The sequence below is a fragment of the Chiloscyllium punctatum genome, chromosome 12, assembly GCF_047496795.1.
Source record: "Chiloscyllium punctatum isolate Juve2018m chromosome 12, sChiPun1.3, whole genome shotgun sequence".
In the NCBI taxonomy this organism is placed as follows: domain Eukaryota; kingdom Metazoa; phylum Chordata; class Chondrichthyes; order Orectolobiformes; family Hemiscylliidae; genus Chiloscyllium; species Chiloscyllium punctatum.
In genome coordinates, this window is record NC_092750.1 from 14,391,669 (window position 1) to 14,403,848 (window position 12,180).

Here is a 12,180-nt window from a genome sequence, read left to right on the forward strand (position 1 = left end):
CTGAGAGTAGGAGGAATTTCTTCAGCCAAAAAAAAAAGAGCATGGTTAATCTGTGTAACTCATTGTCATAGGTGGTGCTGGAGGCCAAGTCATTGAGTGTATTTAAGACAGATATGTTCTTGATAGCAAGGGGGATCGAGGATTATGGGGAGAAATCAGGAGAATGAGTTTAAGAAACATATCAGCCATGATCGATGGGCCAAATGGCCAAATTCTGCTCCATATCTTAATGGTCTTACCAATAGGAGAAAGAGGGGTTTGGCCTGCAGAATTTATTCAACATAGGAACAAGAGAAGATCATGTGGATTGACATGAGTAGTTCATGTGAAAATAAAACTTTGGTTGCACTTCCTTCAACGTTCCAACCACTAGCTCCTTCCACTACCACCCAATTCTCAGATCTAACCATTAACATATGAAAAAAGTTCTATATATTTTGACCTTACAGGGAATACCAGGCAACACAATACAGTAATGAAAAACTTGCAAATAATACTCAATGTATTATGCAAACAGAATCATATATCATTAATTACCAACCTGTTTTCCATCCACTTCAATATCTGCTACATAATTTTCAAAAACTGTTGGAACATACACCTCAGGAAACTGATCTTTACTGAAGACGATGAGTAGACATGTTTTCCCACAGGCACCATCACCAACTATAACCAGTTTTTTGCGTATGGCAGCCATCACTGTAAAGTGAAAATTACAGTTATAAGAGCACTGAATGACAAAATCAATTCTATTTTAAATTCATATGATTCCAACAGTAAGGAGACATTTTATTTTAAAATCTGCAGATATTTGTGGTCTTAATTTGTAAGCTCATTTCAAAAAAATTGTGAAGTAAAATTTGAAGTTAGCTTTTGAGCGTGACCTCTGTGGGGAAACAGAGGGAATGACAAAAATTTAATACAGACTAGAAAATGAATCTGAGACTTTCTGGTGACCTGTTTGTCTTGAGAGTGGTCAATTTGTACTGTCTATTTATGATGACACTGATCCAATTCTCTGGCTTTTCAGATGAATAATGTATTTGTGATACAGCACTAGATAAGATAGTTGCCAATACTTCTACTGTACTTAAATGAGAAGCATCTTTTTCAGGCACTCATTTGTTGCTTGCCAATAATAAGGTTTCTGGTTTAAAAGGTTTAGATAATTATCAGGAAACACAATGAATGCATCAGTTAATTGATGCAATGTCTTTGAAAAATGTGGGTGGTGCAATAGCTTAGTGCGTCAAAGCTTCAGTATACTGTGGTCATCACACAAGTTTCTGTAGATTCTCCATTTATGAAGTTGCTAATCATGACATTACAATGGCATGTGAATAGTACATGAACGCCAGGCAACATCAAGGAAAGCAAATAAAGATCCTATCAGCTGGCAGAAACCCAAAAGGAATTCTCCAGTTGCTCCTCTCAACCGGAGACGAGAAAGGTGGTGGCCAGGGCGATCCAATATTGTAGAATATTTCAGTACTGAAGTGGCTAGCAAACAGCAAATCATTTTTTTGAAAACTTCACACAAGTGGGGCTCATATTATATCAGTGCGGTAGAGAATAGCATTCTTGCACGCTGACCCAATATTCAAACCTAGATGTCCTACCGTGAAATGTAATCTTTAGTTTCAAAATCAGCTCCCAATTTCCTGACAATAGCATAGTTAGAAATATTCAGGTAAAACTTGGATTTTAAAAAAGGCTTTCCTACCACTTAGGTCACTGGTTATAGAAAATATTAATTTGCTCACATACATAAAATGTTCTGTGGTAACAAACTTCGGCCTGACAAAAAGATTCTCAATCAATTAACGTCGATATCAAAGTATCGTGCAAATGTATTCTCTGGACACTCAAAGGAATCAGCAATTCAAGTCAAGGTTAGAAAAAAAAAGTAGCAAACAGAATTGTTATATGAATGCACTATTCAGCAGATACAAAGCAACATTTTCAGCTGGTTACACAGAAGTAGACGTAGGAACAGTAAACAAAATCCAGAAGTATTACATACAAAAAAAATGTTAACATTCTACAAAAAAGGTACACTGGTTATTTAACCTACAGTTAATTATTTTCAGTGTAAACCTGGAACATTTCCTTTCTATTTTGCCATTTGACTTTGTACTCCAGAAATATACTACAAAACCTTATAAAACAGATCTATACTGTACTAACAGACAGTATAAATTGACCACTCCAGAGACAAACAAGTTGACTGACTGAAAATTCAGAAACTATGATAGCATAACAAGTATACAATTTAAACAAAACAACTCTCTTCATACCACAAATTTCCAAGCAAACATACTTATTGGAAGGCTGCCAAAGGTCATCTCCATCTAGTCCCAGCAAAGCATGCCGAACACAAAAAGAAAGGCCCAAACACATTAAACAGTTTCATACTGAAGGCCCAGAGCTACTGTTAGCCATTCTGTCTCAACAAATCAGTGTCATTTTGCAAGTGAAGTATTCTAAATTGATTTCAGTACCTCGTCTTCAATGGTTTATTTTCTTTTCTCTAAAAGAAAACTAACTTGTGGTTTTCACTGCGAAGTGTTTGAAAACTTGCAGAATGCAGTCCTTTAGTTTAGCGTCATCATTGGAGCTATTATTGCAACTTTTTCTGTTCTGCTAAAACAAGGCATTTTCCCCCAGTGCAACACAGAGGGCGCTTGTACAGTCTGACCTGCATCACTCTAGTCCAGACATATCAGACTGAAAGGGTATTTCCACTGAAAAAAAATATTCAAACTACTATGGATATTGCAGGAAAAGAAACCTTAACGTTTGGCTCAAAAGCTCATGAGAAAACATATTGATATAAAGACATTACAAAACAAACTGAAAAGAAAAAGACAGCATTAATGGTTGAACCACACTTACTATTTAAGTTAGTATGTTCTTTCCACCACCTCCAGAATACTTAACACTGCTAAGCAACCCTGGATACTAGTTCAAATAGGTGGATTGCATTTCAAAACCAGACGGAAATGGCATGCGGAACCAAAAGAGCCATTAAAGTATCCTCCTCCAGGCACTCCTGCTGCTCATGAACCCACTGAACCAGTTTTTGTGCAGCAATATAAATTCATAATTTTATGCATCTGTATAAACAACATATTCAGTACAATAAAAAAAAATCCAACTTGGAAATGCTTTGGTGGTGGTGTTCTAGCAACATGATTAGCTCACGAGTCCAAATAGTTGGGGTCAAAGCTAATTTGCTACATTATACCAACATGGTACGTATTAATACACACAAAAAAAATCACTTATGGCTGTAGAATTTCTTATTCATAAATTGCCACCTGGGTTTCTGAATACAACTCATCATTCTCCATTCTCTCAAAAAAAATTTGTCCTATCCCTGGGAAGAGCCTGACTAGAATGTGGAACTTGCAACTACATGAAGTTGAAAAGAAGAATAGCCTAGATATCTTTCAGGCAGAAAATAGACACGCATATTAGGGAGAAAGGAAAGAAAGGACACAGTAAGATCAATTAGGGCAGGAGGCACTCAGAATAAAGACTGGCTCAGAACAGCTAAACTGCTTCTGCGCTGCAGATTACATATAAATTGCAATTGGGCGCACACTTAGGGTAATTTCAACAAGACAGAAGTTCCACGATTTCTATCCAGGATAATAGTCAGAATTGCTGATCATGACTCATGCACAACCTTATAATGAAGCATGATGGAGGTGACAGGGCCCAAAATCTACTACAGTCAGTACAAAGAACTAACATAAGTGGTGCTATTCAACACCATATGCTAGACATCTAGTCAACTAAACTAACCAAGTTTCAGGATACCCTGTGGAAGGTAGTGCAATGAAAGAAAATAAATTACAGCTATTAGATCGAATGGTGTTATAAAATGGTGATGTATAATGATATTGAATGCAGACTTTTCATCTCAGACCTTTCAGATTTTGGACTGAGTTGACATCAAATTCACAATAAACAAAATCTCCATCAGTCTCTTAGGTACAAGCAACATACACAGACATCACCACTCTTACTAAACTCAGGGGGCTGAACCATACATGCCTACATCTTGTATACTTCATATAATCAGCTTTTCATATATGTAACCAGGAAAGCTAAAAGAATGTTAGGTTTTACTGCATGGGAAATTGATGCAAGAGTGGTAGGTTTTGCTTCAGTTAAGCAGGGCATTGATGTGTGCAGGATGGGTCACTGTATTTGCATTAATCTGTTAATTGCTAACTGAATGCATTAGCAGCTCAGAGAAAGTTTACTAGACTAACACTGGGAATGAGCAGATTGCCTTATAAAGGAACAGCAAGATAAATCCAGAGCCTACAGGCCTAGCCTAAGAGTCAGAGGTGAATTAATTAAAACATACCAAGTTCCTAGAGTGACTTGACAAGGTGATATGGAAAGGATATTTCCTCTTGTGGTAGAATCTAGAATTAAGGTAATTGTGTTTTTTTAAAAACCAGTCACCCATTTCAGACAGCATTTTTCATCTTCAGGTTGTCCCATTTTGGAATTCTCTTTCTCAAAAGGACAGAAGATGCAGAATCTTTAAATATTTTTAAGGTAGAGGTAAATTTTTGATTACCAAATTTGGAATTGGGAGTTAAAAAATCAGATCAGCCATGATCTTATTTAATAGCAGAGCCAAGTGCCTACTCTTTGTTCCTTGCTTATATGTTATGAATACAACTCTCCAGCTTCTAAAGCATGGATAAAATCTTTGTTTTATTAACTTCAAAGAAAAAAAAAGCTTAAATTTAATTCCCAATTGCTTAGATATGGAATATTGTGTATGACTTCAATAATCTATATGGCTGCACGTCATAGGACTATGACATAGACGACGACAGTACAATAATTGTATTGACTTGCACAAAAATATTGTTCGCTGTGGATACCAATCTTCAAACTGTTGCTATGTTCCATAAAAAGGTATGTCTGTAGGAATGTTGGTTAAGAAGTCAATTTAAAAGATTATGATGGAGAAGATTTATAGAAATAGAGTTCTTAAAAAGAAAGCAGATTTTATTCTGAAATGACCAAAGTTATACACAAATGGTTCTGTAGGCTTCTCTACTGGAATTGAAATAAAATTAAGTAATTAGACTTTTAAAAAAATAAACAGCATTGCTGTCAATGCATGGCAATTGTTTTCCCCGAACTAGAAAGTTAAAAAAAAAGGGAGGTAAAACTGTAGCAAACTGTGCTCAACATGGAGAAATAAAGCTTGGAATAGAGAAACAGATTAGAATAATTTCTTAAAATGGAGATACAGCAGGAATTACAGAAAAGGAAACAGTTTTAGGACCCCATGTGTATAGATCAATGACTAGTGCACTTCTACAACAGGCTGAAAGAACTTTGATCGTTATCTCATAGGAATTGAGCTAACATGTGGTCAGACCTTATTTGGAGAGCTGCACTCAGTTTTGGGCACCACGCCTTAAGAACAGTATATCAGTCTTGAAGGAAAAAGACTGGGTTCACCAGAATGATTTCCAAGGGTTAAATTATAAATACAGGCTGTATTTTTACTCTGGTCTGATGCTTAAGATTTCAGAATAAACTCTTGGAAATAGTTTTGTGTTTTGATAGCTTCTCTGCAACTACCCTTGACCAGGATGAGGGAGTACTGTACTAAAATGCATGTCAGACCAAAATCAGGACTCAATATTGCAAATCTGGAATTCTCCTCTTGCCAATATATTCTGGTTCAATTGATTCAAAATGAATAAAGAATTTTGTTGGGCCTTGTGTGGAGCAAAGGTGGGTAAAGAGAGTTGAGGCGCCAATTAACCAGAATCTGACTACCACAACACAAGGCACAGTGGTGAGCACTGCTGCCTCACAGTGCCAGAGACCCAGGTTCAATTCCCGCCTCAGGCGACTGACTGTGGAGTTTGCACATTCTGCCTGTGTCTGCGTGGGTTTCCTCCGGGTGCTCCGGTTTCCTCCCACAGTCCAAAAACGTGCAGGTTAGGTGAATTGGTCATGTTAAATTGCCCGTCATGTTAGGGGCAGGGGTAAATGTAGGGGAAATGGGTCTGGGTGGATTGCGCTTCGGTGGGTCGGTGTGGACTTGTTGGGCCGAAGGGCCTGTTTCCACACTAAGTAATATAATCTAATATTAAATAGTCTTCTCCCATTTCTATGTAATCAATCTGCAATAAATAAAAATGAAAAATCTTGACTACAAAAAAGGTGAGAAAATATCCTCACTTCTCACCACACACACTGACAGCATTTTGGTTATTCTCATCTACAAACAGATTGCAGAACCAGTTGCAATGATAGAAGACTGTTAAAATATTGCTTTTAAAGTTTTCACCAGAAAATTGATCTAAAATCATTCTGTATTTGCTTTTGTCAAAACTTCATTTCCAGAGAACAAAACCACTCCTTTTAGCCTTAAACAGGTTTTTGAAAGACTCTACCTTTGTTCGTAGCCAAAAGAGAATCAGAATCCAAACAGCAATAAAAGAAGAGAGAGAGAGAGAAAAAAGGAAAAAACAGGGACAAAAAGGACAGTCATTCAGATATGGATAACACAGAAAAGGAGAGAGGACCAGCACTTTGGAAAAGGTAACCATGTCAACAGGCTTGCTGGGGGGAAAGAAAGAGAGAGAGAGAAATAGATGAAGAATGCAACATAATACACAAGATTAGAAAGCTTGCAAACTACAGCTATTTGATAACTGAATATTAGCAACAGTATTGGAGGTGATGCAGTTTGATAGCAAAAAGAGAAAGATCACTTACTCCTCAGCAAATGAGAAACTAAAAAAGGAGAGAAATATGGCAAACAAATGACAAGCAAAAATCGCAAGTCAGCAATTAAAATGCTAACAAAAGCACTGGAATTTATTTCTAGGGGTATCAAATGAAAAATTAGTGATTATCATGTAAATTGCAGAGTTATACAAGGACCCTGAAGTTAACTGTCATGCATGACGTCTGTATGCACATTAGATAAAAAGAATGGAATTGGAGAAAATACAAAAGATTTTCAAAAAATTGCAAAATAAGTTGAAGAATTATTTGGAAAAGTTGAAAAGTTTCTTTCCCCTTTTTCCTTTAAAAAGAATAGAAAAAGCTTAGAAGCAGCCCAGGAGGTCTTTGTGGATGCATGGACAGAATATGGCCTCAGCTTTCAATTCTGGATTTGCCACAAATTCAAGATAGTTACTGAACTAATAAGTCCAAAAGGAAAATAAGAACTTTATTTTTAAATGAGAATGAGTAGAATGTGAAACTTGCTACAACAGGAAGTGGTTGAATTAAATACTTTAGATGCTTTCCACATGAAACTCAAAAGGACACAAGAGAAAGGGGATACAAAAAAAAATGCAGACATACGCAGATGAAATGGAAGGAGACCAGTCTGGTGCTGACCAGTTGGGTTGAATAGTCTGTTTATGTTATGTAGATTTTTATACAACTTTATGTAGCTACTCAATACTGGCTTCAGTTAATATTGGAAAATGTAGAATATGAAGATTTAAAATAGACATAATAGGAAATGATTTTGAAAAAAAATCATGGACATTAAGCCTATCAGTGCGTGGAAAGGAGGTCTGAGTGGATGAGTAAGGTGGGGGGCAACAATGTGAAATGACAGCCATTAATTATGCAAGTTATTACCTTTCCCACTAACTTGGAACATATTTGCAAGTTTTTTTTTAAAAAAAGCTGAAAACAGCAGCGAGACTAGGAAACAATAGGGAGAGGTTGAATAGGCTAGGGTTGTTTTCCCTGGAGCGTAGGAGGCTGAGGGGTGACCTTATAGAGGTTTATAAAATCATGAGGGGCATGGCTAGGGTAAACAGACAAGTTGGAACACCAAGGGAAGCCATTTTGGTTCAGGGTTCACGTTCTTGCTCTCTGTGAACTACTATTTCCAATATTGCTTTTGTTTATATCTCATTCCCTGACACTCCACAATGCAGTAATGAGTAAGAACTGCATTGTCAAAAGATGCTCAACCAAGGCCTGATCTACTCTCTCAAGGGGTCACCAAGTTTAATGATACCCTTTGAAGAGTAAGGAATTTCTCCCCGAGAGTCTTGATCAATACTTAACCAACACGTGGCCATTTATCTCATGGTACAAAATAAGATCCTACAGGCAAATTGGCCATTTCCTTTCCTTCTTTACTCTGCGTGGAATATTGGGGTCATGGGCAATATCACTATTTGTTGCTCATCTCAAGTTGCTCTATAGGACAGTTAAGATGACGAGTCAGAGTCAGAGTCAGAGTCAGAGTCAGAGTCAGAGTCAATCATATTATTGGGGTCTGGAGTAGGCCAGTTGAGATTGGCAGATTTCCTTCCCTGAAAAGGAAAAGCAGAGTGGACGTGATGAGTTTTTAATGACAGTACTTAAATGGTCACAATTACACTAGCTTTTATTGAATTCAACCTTCACCATTGGCCTTGGTGGGATTCAAACACAAGTCCTCAGAATAATGTAAACCAAAAGAACAGAGGATGCTGGAAATCTGATACAAAGAAAGAAATTGCTATCAAATCTCAGCAGATTTGGCAGCATCTATGGGAAGAAAGCAGAGTTAAATGATTCAAGTCCAGTAATTTTCTCATTCTTCTTACTGCAGATACTGCCTGAACTGCTGAGTTTAGTCGACAATTTCTGGTTTTGTTCCTCAGAATATTAACCAAGTTCACCTTCTGAGTCACCACCTCCCCTGCAGTGACTACATTTTTTAATAAGTGGTTTTCATTGGCTGTGAAGCACTCCAGAATGTTCAGAAGATGTGAAAGTCACTAAACTCCCTTCTGCTGCCATTTTAATTGTAAGCGCTTTGTCTACCCAGGTAATGGAAGTTGATCAGGTGAACAACTAAGTGTTCGTATATGGAGATGTCGCAAAAGTCAGCGTGCATGTTTCCAGCAGCTATAAACCAACGTTACAAGTCTGTGAACGATCTGGGACATACATTTACACAGCCTAGATGTCCTAGTTTGAAAGAAATGTCTCCTCCATCACTGCCATAAACAATTTTGGCAGTTTTAGTTTGGGGTTGTAGCAGGTTGTGCAAAGTTTCTTTGAACTAGCCGCTCAAGTTCAAACTAAAAATCTGTCTTGGGTAGAAGGCAACATGGATAGATGAAAACAAAAATTAGAACACCAAACTAGAGAGAAGCGAGACCACATCTGCTGTAGTGCATGCATATTTGGTCTCCACATTGAAAATAAGCTTGCAGTGGAGGAAGTACAGCAAATATTAACTAAATTAGTCCTTGGGATGAGGGGATTGTCTCATGGTGACAGACTGAACAAATTGAGCCAACATTCTCTGGATTTATGGCAAGTAATTTAATTCAAAACATACATTATCCTGAGGGGCTCGACAGTTTAGATGCCAAGAGACTTGATTCTCTTACGTGCAGAAATAACCTACTAGAGCACAACCTCAGGATAAAAAAAAAGTAAATATTTAGGACTGGGAAGAGGAGAAGTTGCTTTACCCAACACGTTGTGAAGTCTCCATTGCCGAAGGTTGGGATAGACAAATTGTCTTTTAGAAAATCAAGAGATATGGGATGTAGACAGGAAAGTCGAGTGGAAGCCCAAAATCAGCCATTATCACATATAGCTCAATGGGCAATATGATCTTCTAATTATACTTCATGTGTTCACATATGCGATGTGTCAAGTTCACAAATTAAAGTGACTGCTTATCTTGGTGCAACATAGAACATTACAGCGCAGTACAGGCCCTTCGATGTTGTGCCGACCTGTGAAATTAATCTGATGCCCATTTAATCTACGTCGTTCCATTATTATTCATATGTATGTCCAATGCCTATTTAAATGCCCTTAACGTCAGCGAGTCTACTACTGTTGCAGACAGGTCTTTCCACGCCACTACTACTAAGTAAAGAAACTACCCCTGACATCTATCCTAAATCTGTCCCCTCGTGTTAGCCTTCACCAGAGGAAAAAAGCTCTCACTGTCCACCCTATCTAACCCTCTGACTATCCTATACGCCTTGATTAAGTCACCTCTCAACCTTCTTCCCTCCAAAGAAAACAGCCTCAGTTCCCTCAGCCTTTCCTCGTGAGACCTTCCTTCCATACCAGGCAACATCCAAGTAGATCTCCTCTGAACCCTTTCCAAAGCTTCAACATCCTTCCTGTAGTGCGATGTCCAGAACTGTACGCAATACTCCAGATGCGGCCTTACCAGTGTCTTGTACAGGCGAAGTATGACCTTGTGGCTTTGAAACTCAATTCCGCCTACCAATAAACGCCAACGCACCATATGCCTTCTTAACAACCCTATCAACCTGGATGGGAACTTTCAGGGATCTATGTACCTGGACACAGAGGTCTCTCTGTTCATCTACACCGCCAAGAATTTTACCATTAGCCCAGTACTCTGCATTCCTGTTACTTTGCTTCCGAAGTGAACTACCTCACACTTTTCCGCATTAAACTCCATTTGCCACTTCTCAGCCTAGCTCTGCATCTTATCAATGTCCCTCTGTAACCCACAACAGTATCCACAACTGTGCCTACCTTAGTGTGATCTGTAAATTTACTAACCCAACATATTGGAGGTTGTCCTCTGACAAGTCTCACATCAGGAATATTTCTAATTTAAAAAAAATAAAGCCACTTGGAAACAACAAAACTGCATTAAAATTGATTTAACATGATGTAGGTAAGAAACAATTTGCCTCGTTCTATTGCTGACTTTGCCATGCAAAAACGTTACTCTATCACCAAACTAAAAGGCTTCTGATCACAGCCTAACTGTCTGCATAAACATTTTGTTCTAACATCAGAAATTCTAATTGTACTTTTGGCTTATGGCTCCCTTAAAATGATGAGCAAGCATGATTTCTGTTTAAAAAGAGTTAACATCATGCGTAATGATTCAACTGATAAACACGGAGACCAAATTTCAGGGACAAATTCTAACACTGAATAACAATTTTGTTATTTCAAAACTGAGCCGGAAAGCAACACTGGAAATAAAATGCCAAGCCATGCGGGAAAGAGAAATATATTAGGACAAATCATCACAGCCAACTTGCACACGTAGCAATTAATTTTACCACTGCATTTTTTAAAAATAAAAGGCTTTCATTTATAGATTTTTCAATCAACCTGTTCAGATGGGTCATGCCACACTTCTGGTGCAGGCAGGACTTGAACCTGGACCACTGGGTCAGAGAGAGGGACTACTGCCTCAAGCTTGCATTTATACAAGTGTCTTTATGATATAGTGACACCCCTATGACTTTGCAAATTACTTTATGAAAGTACCTTTGCAATGTAACTTCCAATGTAGGGAAAGAATTAAGTTTGGGTTGTGTAACAAAAGGCTCAGTTAGCATGACTTTGACCAGATAAGAACATGCAGTAGCAATGAGGTGCTGGAGGCAAGGGCAGTGGGCTTACAAGGTGAAAAGCATCCATTATGTAATGCCAGTTAACAAGGTTCAGAACATACATTGCATAATGCCAGATGGCTTAATCCTTACTACTGATGCTCGCTGAAGTGGTGGAGGCTAGTACAATTACAACATCTGGATGGGTATACTAACAGGAAGGGTTTAAGAGGGATATGGGCCAAATGCTGGTAAATGCGACTAGATTAATATGGTTGGCATGGACAGGTTGGGCCGAAAGGTCTGTTTTCATGCTGTACAGCTCTGATTCTATAGCACCTCAACAGTGCAGCACTCCTGTAACACTGTTTGCAGAAATTACAAACAATTATCTTTTTGTCCAACTAAAACCTGTCAGTCAATTTTTTGTTTTAAAAAGGCATCTCAAGTCACTTGCACACACTTAAGTGAAGTACCGGTACTGTACTGAAAGAGGATTCTATTACTTGATCCCATGGTATACATTTTAGGATATCGTAAACAGGGAAACAATGTTTAAATATGTGTAATTTGAATTGTAAACAACTTTACAACACAATTTCTCTAAAGATGTTTATACTGCCAGGATTGCTCATGGGGAGGTGGGAACGTGGAGTAAATCAGATCAGCCAGAGCCTTACAGAATGGGGGAGCAGGCTCAATTCTCTACTTATGCCCTGAATTCATTTTTTTTGGTAGGCCACAACACAAAAGACAAAGGCAATTCAAGTTACTAACACAAATGGTACAGGTCTACTCAAAACTATTA

The 12,180-nt window shown here is 38.0% G+C and overlaps 1 protein-coding gene across 2 annotated transcripts in view; it reads right to left on the reverse strand.

The window, feature by feature from the left end:
- LOC140483613 (transforming protein RhoA) overlaps nt 1–12,180 on the reverse strand; it is a 55,059-nt gene that overhangs the window by 11,124 nt on the left and 31,755 nt on the right. For both annotated transcript variants that reach the window (XM_072581886.1, XM_072581887.1), the window contains exon 2: nt 542–699. In XM_072581886.1, the coding sequence (XP_072437987.1) occupies nt 542–697 (156 nt within the window). In that variant the 5' untranslated portion in view covers nt 698–699. The remainder of the gene's footprint in view (nt 1–541; nt 700–12,180) is intronic.